Here is a 13,759-nt window from a genome sequence, read left to right on the forward strand (position 1 = left end):
TTACTTAGGCAGTTGCACAAAGCTAAACTTTTTCTTTATGATCCATTTTATTATGATTTCAGTTATTCTACCAGACAGTGTTCAGTGCAGTGGAGTAGGGGTTCTGGAGGCAGACTGTCTGGCTGGTCTCACCCTGATCATGAATTAGCTGTGTAATCTTGGATTAGTTCCTCGGTTTCTTCATATCTAAAATATAGCTAATAAAAACCTATCTAGCATATTGGTGAGAATTAAATTAGTTACTCTAGGTAGAATGCTTGGTACAAAATTTGGCACATAGCAAGTTCACAGGAACTGTTTAACAATTATGTAAATGTACCTTCATAGGTTATTAAAATGATTAGATTATTTTACTCTGACACAAAGTGACTCTCAGATAACTTGGATTACTTCAGTTCTTGACTTTTTTTTTTGAATAGTTTTTCTTTTTTCTCTTGGAGGAAGCTGGCCTATTTTGTTGCTGTAATTTGTCTGGCCAACAGCTTCCCCTCTGTCATATCTCCAAAATTTTCAGACTTACTCTTTCTTACCTGTCTTTAAATTAAAGGATGCCAAGTTTGTTTGAAAGCAAAAGAAGACTGGTTTAGTGCAGGAAACAAACACTCTCAGGATTAGATGCATTAATGATATGCATAGTAGGAAATCTGACACCAATTTATTCATTATTTTGTGCTTCCAGTGTGTTAAGCAGTGGGATGGGCAGGACTGAGATGTTCCCTCCTCTGGTGGAGCTCTTTTTCTAGTGAGGAAAGAGACAAATGAAAAGATGGTGCAATTAGAAAGCAATGGAGATAGGATTAAAGATGGCGGTGTGAGAGGTGAGACAGAGACTTCCTCCTATATAATACGAAAATATAATTAATACAACTAATCCTGAAAGAGCAACAGGAAAAGAGGACTGCACCAGACTCCATACACCTGGAGAAAAGAGCAGACCTCACGGAACAGGGTAACATACCAAAGCTGTGGCCTGGCAGGACCCAAGCCCTCCCCCACCCCAGCTCACCTGCGGGAGGAAGAGAAATGGAGCAGGGAGGGAGTGGAGGCCTGGGACTCTTGAATACCTAACTCCGGAGATGTGCTTTGGGAGCACAAACCTACATTTCATGGTGCTTTCATGATACTCTCATGATTAGAGGATTGGAAAGCTAAGACAGGCAGAATTCCTGGAGAGACTGAGGTTCCAGCCGCTTGTGGAAAGCAGGGATCCATATCTGGCTGCTCTGGGACAAAAGAAAGGCGGGAAGTCTGAGAGACTTCCTAACAAGGAAGCCCTTAGCAAGAGGGCTGCTAAAGGGGCAGGGATTGCATAGAGCTTACTGCTCAGGAGAAAGGACAGGTAGACAAAATTGTCCAGGTGCACTCTGCCCAGCAGGTTGGGAGCTTTCACGATTTCCAGGTGCTCCAGCTCTCTGGCTGGCTACATAGCTCAAAGGACCCCCTCCGTAATAGGCAGCCTACTGTGCCTTTCTCCTGGCCAGCTCCACCTGGCTCGCAAACCAGCAAACCCTATTCTGGCATTAGGCCAGCCAGAGGGAAGATCTGTCTACAGCAACTACAAATGCAAAAAAAAAAAAAAGGTATACTACAGGTATAGAGGCTTATACCTGTGTGCTCAGCCCACTGGTTCAGGCAGTGGAGACAGGCATAGTGGCCGGGAAGCAGGAAACAGCTCTTTCCTCCTGCCAGGTACCAATACCACTCCCCTGCAACCCCCAACAGTGCTTCAGAGGCTGAGCAGCTCCAGAGAGTAGAGCTTCTGGACACTAGAGGGCGCCATACACAAATATGAAATGCCAAAGGAACCTGGTTCAGAGTAAAATTAATATTACTCCTGAGAAAGATGACATGGACCTCATGACTCTTCCTGAAAGGGAGTTCAAAGTAAAAATCATTAACATGCCCATGGAGGTACGCAAAGATATTCAAGAACTCAGGAATGAATTCTGGTCAGAGATCCAGTCGTTGAAGAGCACAGTGGAGGGTATTAAAAGCAGATTGGATACAGTGGAGGAGACGATAAATGAAATAGAAACTAGAGAAGAGGAATACAAAGAAGCTGAGGCACAGAGAGAAAAAAGGATCTCTAAGAATGAAAGAATATTGAGAGAACTGTGTGACCAATCCAAACAGAACAATATTCGCATTATAGGGATACCAGAAGAATAAGAGAAAGAGAAAGGGATAGAAAGTGTCTTTGAGGAGGTAATTGCTGAAAAATTCCCCAATCTGGGGAAGGAGATAGTCTCTCAGCCCATGGAGATCCACAAATCTCCCACACAAGGGACCCAAGGAAGACAACACCAAGACATATAGTAATTAAAATGGCAAAGATCAAGAATAAGGACAGACTGTTTAAAGCAGCCAGAGAGAGAAATAAGATCACATACAAAGGAAAGCCCATCAGGCTAACATCACACTTCTCAGCAGAAACCTTACAGGCCAGAAGGGAGGGGCATGATGTATTTAATGCAATGAAGCAGAAGGGCCTGGAACCGATTACTTTATCCGGCAAGATTATCATTATAATTTGAAGGAGAGATTAAACAATTTCCAGATAAGCAAAAGCTGAGACAATTTACCTCCCACAAACCATCTCTACAGTATATTTTGGAGGGACTGCTATAGATGGAAGCGTTCCTAAGGTTTAATAGCTGTCACCAGAGGTAATAAAGAAAGTAGAACAGCTAATTACTAAGCAGATTCAAAATTAAATGAGCTATCCCCAAAGTCAATCAAGGGATAGACAAAGAGTACAGAATATGATACCTAATATATAAAGAATGGAGGAGGAAGAAAAAGGAGGAGAAAAAGAAAAGAACCTTTAGATTGTGTTTGTAATAGCATATTAAGTGAGTTAAGTTAGACTCTTAGATAGTGAGGAAGTTAACCTTGAACCTTTGGTAACCACGGATCTAAATTCTGCAATGGCAATAAGTACATACCTATCGATAATCACCCTAAATGTAAATGGACTGAATACACCAATCAAAAGACACAGAGACACTGAATGGATAAAAAAACAAGACCCTTCTATATGCTGCCTACAAGAGACTCATTTTAAACCCAAAAGACATACACAGACTAGAAGTGAAGGGATGGAAAAACATATTTCCTGCAACTAATAGAGAGGAAAAAGCAGGAGTTGCAGTACTTGTATCAGACAAAATAGACTTCAAAACAAAGAAAGTCACAAGAGACAAAGAAGGACATTACATAACGATAAAGGGGTCAATCCAACAAGAAGATATAACCATTTTATAGCACCTACATATGTGAAACAATACTAACTGAATTAAAAGGGGAAATAGAATGCAGTGCATTCATTCTAGGAGACTTCAACACTCACTCTGAAGGACAGATAAACCAGACAGAAAATAAGTAAGGACACAGAGGCACTGAACAACATGTTAGAACAGATGGACCTAACAGATATCTACAGAACTCTACACCCAAAAGCAGCAGAATACACATTCTTCTCAAGTGCACCTGGAACATTTTCAAGAATAGATCATATTGTAGGCCACAAAAAGAGCCTCAGTAAATTCAAAAAGATTGAAATTCTACTGACCATTTTCTGAGACCACAAAGGTATGAAACTAGAAATAAATTATGCAAAGAAAATGAAATATCCCACAAACACATGGAGGCTTCACAACATGCTCCTAAATAACCAATGGATCAATGACCAAATAAAAACAGATCAAGCAATATATGGAGACAAATGACAACAATAATTCAACACTGCAAAGTCTGTCAGAAGCAGTGAAGGCCATGCTAAGAGGAAAGTATATTGCAATACAGGCCTACCACAAAAGAAGAACAATCCCATATAAGCAGTCTAAACTCACAATTAATGAAACTAGAAAAAGAAGAACAAATGAGGCCAAAGTCAGTAGAAGGAGGGACATAATAAAGATTAGAGCAGAAATAAATAAAATTGAGAAGAATAAAACAATAGAAAGAATCAACAAAAGCAGGAGCTGGTTCTTCGAGAAATTAAACAAAATCGATAAACCCCTAGCCAGACTTAACAAGAAAAAAAGAGAGTGTACTCACATAAACAGAATCAGAAATGAGATAGGAAAAATCACTACGGACACCACAGAAATACAAAGAATTATTAGAGAATACTATGAAAAATTATATACTAACAAACTGGATAACCTAGAAGAAATGGACAACTTTCTAGAAAAATACAACCTTCCAAGGCTGACCCAGGAAGAAACAAAATCTGAACAGACCAATTACCAGCAACAAAATTGAACTGTTAATCAAAAAACTACCTAAGAACAAAACTCCTGGACAAGATGGCTTCACCACTGAATTTTATCAAACATTTAGTGAAGACCTAATACCCATTCTCCTTAACATTTTCCAAAGAGTAGAAGAGGGAATACTTCCAAACGCATTCTGTGAGGCCAACATCACTCTAATACCAAAACCAGGCAAAGACACCACAAAAAAAGAAAATTACAGACCAATATCCCTGATGAACATAGATGCAAAAATACTCAACAAAATATTAGCAAACCAAATTCAAAAATACATCAAAAAGGTCATCCATCATGATCAAGTAGGATTTATTCCAGGGATGCAAGGATGGTACAACATTTGAAAATCCGTCAACATCATCCACCACATCAACAGAAAGGACAAAAAGCACGCGATCATCGCCATAGATACTGAAAAAGCATTTGACAAAATTCAACATCCATTCATGATAAAAACTCTCAACAAAATGAGTATAGAGGGCAAGTACCTCAACATAATAAAGGCCATATATGACAAACCCACAGCCAACATTATACTTAACAGTGAGAAGCTGAAAGCTTTTCCTTTAAGATTGGGAACAAGGATGCCCACTCTCCCCATTTCTATTCAACATAGTTCTGAGGGTCCTCGCCACGGCAATGAGACAACACAAAGAAATAAAAGGCATCCAGATCGGCAAGGAAGAAGTTAAAGTGTCCCTGTTTGCAGCTGACATGATATTGTACATAAAACCCCTAAAAAATCCACTCCAAAACTACTAGATCTAATATCTTAATTCAGCAAAATCACAGGATACAAAATCAGTATGCAGAAATCTGTGGCATTCCTATACACTAACAATGAACTAGCAGAGGGAGAAATCAGGAAAACAATTGCATTCACAATTGCATCAAAAAGAATAAAATACCTAGGAATAAACCTAACCAAGGAAGTGAAAGACCTATACTCTGAAAACTACAAGACACTCATGAGAGAAATTAAAGATATCAATAAATGGAAACACATCCCTTGCTCATGGATAGAAAGAATTAATATTGTCAAAATGGCCATCCTGCCTAAAGCAATCTACAAATTCAATGCAATTCCTATCGAAATACCAACAGCATTCTTCAATGAACTGGAACAAATAGTTCTGAAATTCATATGGAACCACAAAGACCCCGAATAGCCAAATCAATCCTGAGAAGGAAGAATCAAGCTGGGGGGATTATGCTCCCCAACTTCAAGCTCTACTACAAAGCCACAGTAATCAAGACAATTTGGTACTGGTACAAGAACAGACCCACAGACCAATGGAACAGACTAGAGAGCCCCGATATAAACCAAAGTATATATGGTCAATTAATATATGACAAAGGAGCCATGGACATAAAATGGGGAAATGGCAGCCCCTTCTACAGCTGGTGTTGGCAAAACTGTACAGCTACATGCAAGAGAATGAAACTGGATTATTGTTTAACCCCATACACAAAAGTAAATTCAAAATGGATCAAAGACCTGAATGTAAGTCATGAAACCATAAAACTCTTAGAAGACAATATTGGCAAACATCTCCTGAATATAAGCATGAGCAGCTTCTTCCTGAATGCATCTACTTGAGCAAGGGAAACAAAAGCAAAAATGAACTCATGGGACCACATCAAACTAAAAAGTTTCTGTACGGCAAAGGACACCATCAACAGAACAAAAAGGCATCCCTACAGTATGGGAGAATATATTTGTAAATGACATATCCGACAAGGGGTTAACATCCAAAATATATAAAGAACTCACACACCTCAACACCAGAAAGCAATAACCCAATTAAGAAATGGCAGAGACAGTTTTGAAATTCATCCATGTTATCGCCCATATTAGTGGTTCATTCCACTGATATATACAGTCTATCTTCAAGTGACACATTTCATGTCATATGTGAACCTGACAGCAGTGTACTTCAATTTTCCCTTCCTAATACAGGTTACTTATACATATATGTAAACTCCACATGACATTGAAATTCATATTGTATCTGATAAACAGTTATATGTTTTTAGAGAAATTTAAATAAAAAGAAAGTATTTTACAAAAAAAAAAAGAAATGGCAGAGGATATGAACAGACACTTCTCCAAAGAAGAAATTCAGATGGCCAACAGACACATGAAAAGGTGCTCCACATCACTAATCAGCAGGGAAATGCAAATTAAAACCACAATGAGATATCACCTCACACCAGTAAAGATAGCCAGCATTGAAAAGACTAAGAACAACAAATGCTGGCGAGGATGTGGAGAAAGGGAAACCCTTCTACACTGCTGGCAGGAAAATGTAAGCTAGTTCAACCATTGCAGAAAGCAATATGGAGGTTCCTCAAAAAACTCAAAATAGAAATACCATTTGACCTGGGAATTCCACTCCTAAGAATTTACCCAAAGAATACCACCTCTCAGATTCAAAAAAACATATGCATCCCTATGTTTATCACAGCACTTTTTACAATAGCCAAGATATGGAATCAACCTAAGTGTCCATCAGTAGATGAATGGATAAAGAAGAAGTGGTACATATACAGAATGGAATACTATTCAGCCATAAGAAAGAAACAAATCCTACTATTTGCAACAACATGGATGGAGCCGGAGGACATTATGCTCAGTGAAATAAGCCAGGCAGAGAAAGACAAATGCCAAATGATTTCCCTCGTTTGTGGAGTATAACAATGAAGCAAAACTGAAGAAACAAAATAGCAGACTCAGAGACTCCAAGAATAAACTAGTGGTTACCAAAGGGGAGGTGTTTGGGAGGGTGGGTGGGGAGGGAGGGAGAAGGGGATTGAGGGGTATTATGTTTAGTACACATGGTGTGGAGGATCACGGGGAGAACAGTGTAGCACAGAGAAGGCACATAGTGAATCTGTGGCATTTTGCTGCCCTGATGGACAGTGACTGCTTTGGGGTATGGGTGGAGACTTAATAGTAAATATAGTAACCACATTGTTTTTTCATGTGAAACCTTCATAAGAGTATATATCAATCATACCTTAATAAAAAATTTAAAAATAAGTAGAGAAAAAAAAAGCAATGGAGGGACTAGCAGTTACCAAAGGGGAGGGGTGGGGAGGGAGGGAGAAAGGGATTGAGGGGTATTATGATTAGTACACATAGTGGGGGGGGATCATGGGGAAGACAGTGTAACTCAGAGAAGACAAGTAGTGACTCTGTGGCATCTTATTACACTGATGGACAGTGACTGCAATGGGGTATGTGTTTTCTCGATAATATGGGTGAATGTAGTAACTACATTGTTTTTTCATGTGAAACCTTCATAAGAGTGTATATCAATAATACCTTAATACACCCCCTTTTGTTACTTGTGTGTTTGTCTTTATTAGCCTTGTAGATTAAATTCCTTTGCAGTGAGCCTGGTGCCTTGTAACAACAGCTGTTACATAAACATTTGTTTCCTGAACTGAACTGAGAAAGTCTCATGGTGTATTTCCCTAATTTCTCATGTAGATATCTTTTTATTCTCTCCCTTTTTAAATTAGGAACCCTGTCCTTGTTTATCATTGCCTGCCTTACCTTCTCATGCTGTCATCCAACTTTCTAAAATCCAGGTATAATAGACATATAACATACTAGTTTCAGTTGTACAACATAATGATTGGATATTTGTATATATTGCAACAAAAAGTCTAATATTTGTCATCATACATAATTATTCTTTTCTTGTGATGAAAACTTTTAAGATCTGCTCTTAGCAACTTTGAAATATACAATACAGTATTATTAACTGGAGCCACCATGCTGTACATTTCATCCCCATGAGTCATTTATTTTATAATTGGAAGTTTGTGCCTTTTGTTCCCTTCACCCATTTTGCCCACTCCTGTCCCCTACCTGTGGCAATCACCAATGTCTTCTCTCTGTCTATGAGCTTTTTTAGATTCCATTATATAAGGGAGATCACACAGAATTTGTCTTTTTCCTTCTAACTTATTTCTCTTAGCATAATGCCCTCAAGGTCCATTATTGTTGCAAATAGCTAAATTTCCTTCTTTTTTATGGCCGACTAATATTCCTCTCGTGTGAATCAACTATATATGCATGGGTTTATTTCTGGACTCTCTGTTCTATTCTGTTGATCTGTGTGTCTGTTACTATACTTCTGTCACATTGTTTTGATTACTATGGCTTTGTCATATTTAGTTTGTGATCTGGAAGCACGTACCTTTAGCTTTGTTCTTCTTTGTCAAGATTGCTTTGAATATTTGGGGTCTTGTGGTTCCATACAAATTTTAGGATTGTTCTGTTTCTATGAAAAATCCTCATTTTGATAGGGATTGCATTGAGTCTGTAGATTGCTTTAGGTAGTATGGACATTTTAAGAGTATTGATTATTTCAATCCATGAAGCCATGTGCACAGAATATCTTTCTATTTGTGTCTTCTTCAGGCTCGTTCATTAATGTCTTACAGCTTTCAGCATGTAGTTTCTTTCACCAACTTGGTTAAATTTATCCTAGGTATTTTTTTCTATTTGATTGTAAATAGGATTTTTGCAATTTCTCTTTCTACTAGTTTGTTATTAATATATAGAAGTGCAACAGCTTTTTGTATATTGATTTTGTATCCTGCAACTTTACTGAATTCATTTATTCTAACAGTTTTTTTGTCAAGTCTTCTTGGGTTTTCTATATATAATGCATGTCATCTGCAAATAGTGACAGTTTTATTTCTTCGTGTCTAATTTGAATGCCTTTTATTTATTTTTCTTGCCTAACTACTCTGGCTAGGACTTCTAATACCATGTTGAATAAAAGTGGGGAGAGTGGGCATCCTCATCTTGTTCCTGATCTTAGAGGGAAAACTTTTAGCTTTTCACTGTTGGCTATGATGTTAGCTATAGACAGAACTTTTACAACCTGTATCACCATAGTACTTTCTATTCTCCAGTTTCTCAAAAACTTTTTTTTTTTCTGCAAACCATCTCTGTCATTTAAAAACCTTTCCTTTCTATTGGGTCAGTTTGACTTTTGTGTGTAGTGTGGAATTTACGCAGATATTTCTTTTGTCACTGTAAGCATCGGCATGTCTGAAACTTACATTTGTACATCTGCAAAGTCACATATTTGGTGAGTAGTAGAAAGCAGAGTATGGTATAAATCACAAAATATACAGTATAGTAGGATATTTTATTTTGGGCACAATAATAGATTTCTTTAACATCCCACAGCTTGAAGGCAGTACTCTAGAACAAAATGCAGAATTTTTTTTTTTTGTATAATCAGTTGATATTCATTGAGGAAATCTAGAAAATACAGAAATCTAAAAAGGAAAAAATCATTCATAACTCCATAAAAATCACTATTAATGTTTTGGCATATTTTCTTAATGGTATTCTGAGTAAAGATAATTTTTACGTTTTCTTTTTTACCTTTAACAATTTAGCAAAATTATTTCCCTATGTTATGATAAATGTTTTAAATATTTTCAATTAACTCTTAATATCTAACTTATGGATAATTTGTTGAACCACTCTCATATATATGCATTTAGGTTGTATATATGCATTTAGATTGTTGCCACTTTTTGATTATTATCAAGAGTGATCTCATCTTTTGCATACCCCCTTGTATGTGTATTTCTGATATATTTGTTAGAAAAGGGTCTTAGAAGTAGAATCCTTTGGGAAAGAGATAGGAATAAATTTAAATCTCTTGATACTTATCACCAAGCTGCTTTCCCCAAAGATTATAACCCACTTACCTTTAATGATCTGAGGCATACTTTCTGGTCATCCACTTATTTGTACTTTTGCCCCTAAGGAAAGTTTGAGAGACTTAGTTGGAGTCTGTGTGTAGCTCATAATGGATCTCTGTCCTCCTGCCTGATCGCTGCTGGTGGACAGGTCTCCTGCCTCATTAGAATCATCTTTGCTTTTCCTTGCTTCCAGATCCCTGCCTTGATTGATCGGATGCTTGTGTCATCCAACACGAAGACTGGGGCTGCAGGAGCTGAGGCCTTGTCTCTCCTGCTGAAGAGGCCCTGGGACCCTGCTGTGGGGGTGCTTTCTCATAACAAACCAGTAAGTCAAACAGCTCAGGACTTAAATATGACCCAGGAAGTTTTTAGAATCCAGTCTTAGAACATTGGCAAGAGGATAATAAATGGTTTGTTTAACTTTTTTTTATTAATAATTGGTTGTATATAGTGCTTATCATAGGTTCATAAGCAAATCTGCATTGGTTGGGATGAGAAGGTACTGGGATACTTGGGATTTTGTGGAGGAACACCTTTCACTCCTTCATTTTCTGGTGGGGTTCTTTCAGAGCAAACTCCCTGGCTCTCCTCTTATTCTCATTGCCTCCTCCGGGCCCTCCAGCTCCGCGTTCCCCACCTCACGCCGCCACCGCTTCTGGCAATCCCAGCTCTCCTGCTTAGGCAAGGTATGTGTGGGGCAAGGACACTCTCTCCTGGGTGGGAATATGGTTTTGGAGTGCTGAACAGACAATTTAGGAGGGGGTCAAAATAGACGAACTGAAATGTAGAGATTTTGCCAACTGTCTTTTTGCTTAGAACTCAAATGATACTTATCCACAGTTGAAGGGATTTAAAGTTATGAAGCAGAATTGAGAGAAGATTTGAAACTTAACCTCTGCTGGTATGGCTGCCAACTTTCTTTCTTTAGGTTATCCCTGTAGCCACCCATCTGCTGAACAATGGTAGTGGGGTGGGAGTTCTGCAGTGCCTGGAGCATATGATTGGGGCGGTGAGAAGCAAAGTGCTCGAGGTGAGAGTATTCCTATTTCTGTTCAGGGTAGTACACCCAGCATTTTGGGCGTGTTCCGCACCCATCTGTGGCCTCCTGTTTTATTCTTCTTCTTTCTCTTCCCACAAAGATTCACAGCCATTTTCCCCACAAACCCATTATCTTGATTGGCTGGAATACAGGAGCTTTGGTGGCCTGTCATGTGAGTAATTCCTATCTTACTTAGAGGTTGGGACAGAATACTGCTCCTGATCCCACTACTAATATGGCTGCAAGCTGCTGCTGAGTCCGTTTTCATGTTCTGGGCCCTGTGCTAGATGCTTGACTTACGTAATTATGTTTTAAATTGTAGAAGACAAACTTTACTTTTTAACTTTATTATGGAAAATTTTAAGCAGAAACTTAAAGGGAGACTAGCTAGATGAGCATAATAAAACCGTTGGGGCCCTGCATCCAGCTTTACCAGTGATCAGCTCATGGGCAAGCTTTGGTCATCTTGCCCCTGCCACTTTCTCTTCTTCACTTATTTTGAAGAAAATCCCAAATACCATACCATTTCATTTACATATGTTTCAGCATGCATCTCTAAAAAAAAATTACTTTCGCCCAAACGTAAGCACTATTCTCCCACCTAAAAAACAAAACAAAACAATTCTAGCAGGCAAAAATTTTAATAGCTCTGGAATTTGATGTGTGATCATGTCTGGTTCCTTTCTAAGGAAGTTTTTCTATATTATTTTACATACTTTTGTATGGATATTAGTTTGCAGACATGTTCCTGAGCTGTCTGAAGCCCTAGTTTTCAAGTGGATCACGTAAACGAAGTCTGTGCTGCTTCATGTGGTCCAGTCAAGCATGATATCTAGGGCCACATGAGGAAGAAGGCTCTGCTCCACACTCCCTGGCCCCAGGATGGCAGCACTCAGTCAGCCACAGCTCTAAGAAATTTGGGGTGTCTGGGAGCTAGCCATTAAATTCAAAAGGCAGAGATTTTCTTTCCTTAAGGGAGAAGAGCAGCATTTGTGTTCTGATTGCATTTGCTATTAGGGGAGGGAAACGTGAGCAGGAGGACTCTATAGTCTCGGGAGTTGACAGGAGAGAGGTATTAACCTCCCATCCTGTGGTTCAAACCTCTGCTGGGGTCCTCTCAGCACCCCGGTTCTCTAGGTGGTGGCTGCCGATGAGCAACACATTTTATGTTCTTTGCTCTTACTGCTGCCACTATGGCTGGTCCATCTGGGGGTTAGAACAGGAAAGTGATGGGGCTAGCGGGTAGGTCTGGACCACCTCTGGATTCTGGGTAGGCTGTAGCTCCAGTGAAGTCAGCTGACCTCGAGACAAACCGTTGCATCATCTCCAGGTGTCGGTGATGGAGTATGTCACTGCAGTGGTCTGCCTTGGGTTTCCTCTGCTTACAGTGGATGGCCCCAGAGGGGTAAGCATGGGGTGTGGCTCCCTGCTGGGTGGTCAGCAGGTGAGAGGGAGGGAGTGATGCCTCACCCAGGATGCTGCTCAGTGACCACAGTTGCCCAGCTGACTCTGCTGAGCAACTTTGCCTGGTCAGTGCTCAGGGAGTGTTAGCTGGCTGATTGTGAAACTTACCTCTCTCTTAGGATGTGGATGACCCCCTCTTGGATATGAAGACTCCAGTCCTCTTTGTCATTGGACAGAATTCTCTGCAGTGTCACCCCGAAGCCATGGAGGACTTCCGGGAGAAGATTCGGGCTGAGAACAGCTTGGTGGTGGTTGGGGGAGCTGATGATAATCTCAGGTGGGCAGGTTTCCCCAGAGCTGTGAGAAAGCCATGTGGCAGTGTTGGGAGACACGCCTGTAAGGTGGCGATAGAACTGTAGATGATCTGGTTCAGTGAAAATGGGGCATTAAAAAACATTTCTTTTTAACTAATTAAGATTTATAAAGTTGCAAAAATAATACTAAAAATTCCCGTGTAACCAACCAAAGTATAATTACCAATATCAGGAAATTAACATTGATAGGATACTGTTCTCTAATCTGCACATGCCAGTTTGTCAGTTACCTCACCAATGTCCTTTTCCTGGTCCAGGATCCTACATTGCTAGTGGCTGCTGTGTCTCCTCAGTCTCTCTTAATTTGATACTGTACCTCAGTGTTTGCCTTTCATGACCTTGACACTTTGAAGACTTCTGGCCAATTATTTTGTAGACTGTCAACTTAGGTTTTTTTATTTTTATTTTATTTATTTATTTATTTATTTATTTTTATTTTTTATTTTGGTACCATTAATGTACAATTACATGAGGAACATTATGTTTACTAGACTCCCCCATCACCAAGTCCCTCCAAACATACCCCATTATAGTCACTGTCCATCAGTGTAGCAAGATGCCATAGAATCACTACTTGTCTCTCTGTTGAACAGCCCTCCCCATGCCCCGCCCCCTACATTATGTCTGCTAGTAATAATGCTCCCCCCACTTTTTTCCCCCTTATCCCTCCCTTCCCACCCATTCTCCCCAGTCCCTTTCCATTTGGTAACTGTTAGTCCATTCTTGGGTTCTGTGAGTCTGCTGCTGTTTTGTTCCTTCAGTTTTTTTCTTTGTTCTTATACTCCACAGGTAAGTGAAATCATTTGATACTTGTCTTTCTGCCTGGCTTATTTCACTGAGCTTAATACCCTCTAGCTCCATCCATGTTGTTGCAAATGGTAGGATTTGTTTTTTTCTTATGGCTGAATAATATTCCATGGTGTATA

The 13,759-nt window shown here is 39.4% G+C and overlaps 1 protein-coding gene across 10 annotated transcripts in view; it reads left to right on the forward strand.

Moving 5' to 3' along the window:
• Positions 1-13,759, forward strand: part of KANSL3 (KAT8 regulatory NSL complex subunit 3) — a 48,414-nt gene that overhangs the window by 16,457 nt on the left and 18,198 nt on the right. For all 10 annotated transcript variants that reach the window (XM_036888665.2, XM_036888632.2, XM_036888681.2 and 7 more), the window contains 6 exons: positions 10,210-10,341; positions 10,586-10,702; positions 10,945-11,046; positions 11,156-11,227; positions 12,386-12,460; positions 12,639-12,796. In XM_036888665.2, coding sequence (XP_036744560.2) covers positions 10,210-10,341; positions 10,586-10,702; positions 10,945-11,046; positions 11,156-11,227; positions 12,386-12,460; positions 12,639-12,796 — 656 coding nt within the window. The remainder of the gene's footprint in view (positions 1-10,209; positions 10,342-10,585; positions 10,703-10,944; positions 11,047-11,155; positions 11,228-12,385; positions 12,461-12,638; positions 12,797-13,759) is intronic.

Source organism: Manis pentadactyla, chromosome 2 (assembly GCF_030020395.1).
Source record: "Manis pentadactyla isolate mManPen7 chromosome 2, mManPen7.hap1, whole genome shotgun sequence".
Taxonomy (NCBI): Eukaryota; Metazoa; Chordata; class Mammalia; order Pholidota; family Manidae; genus Manis; species Manis pentadactyla.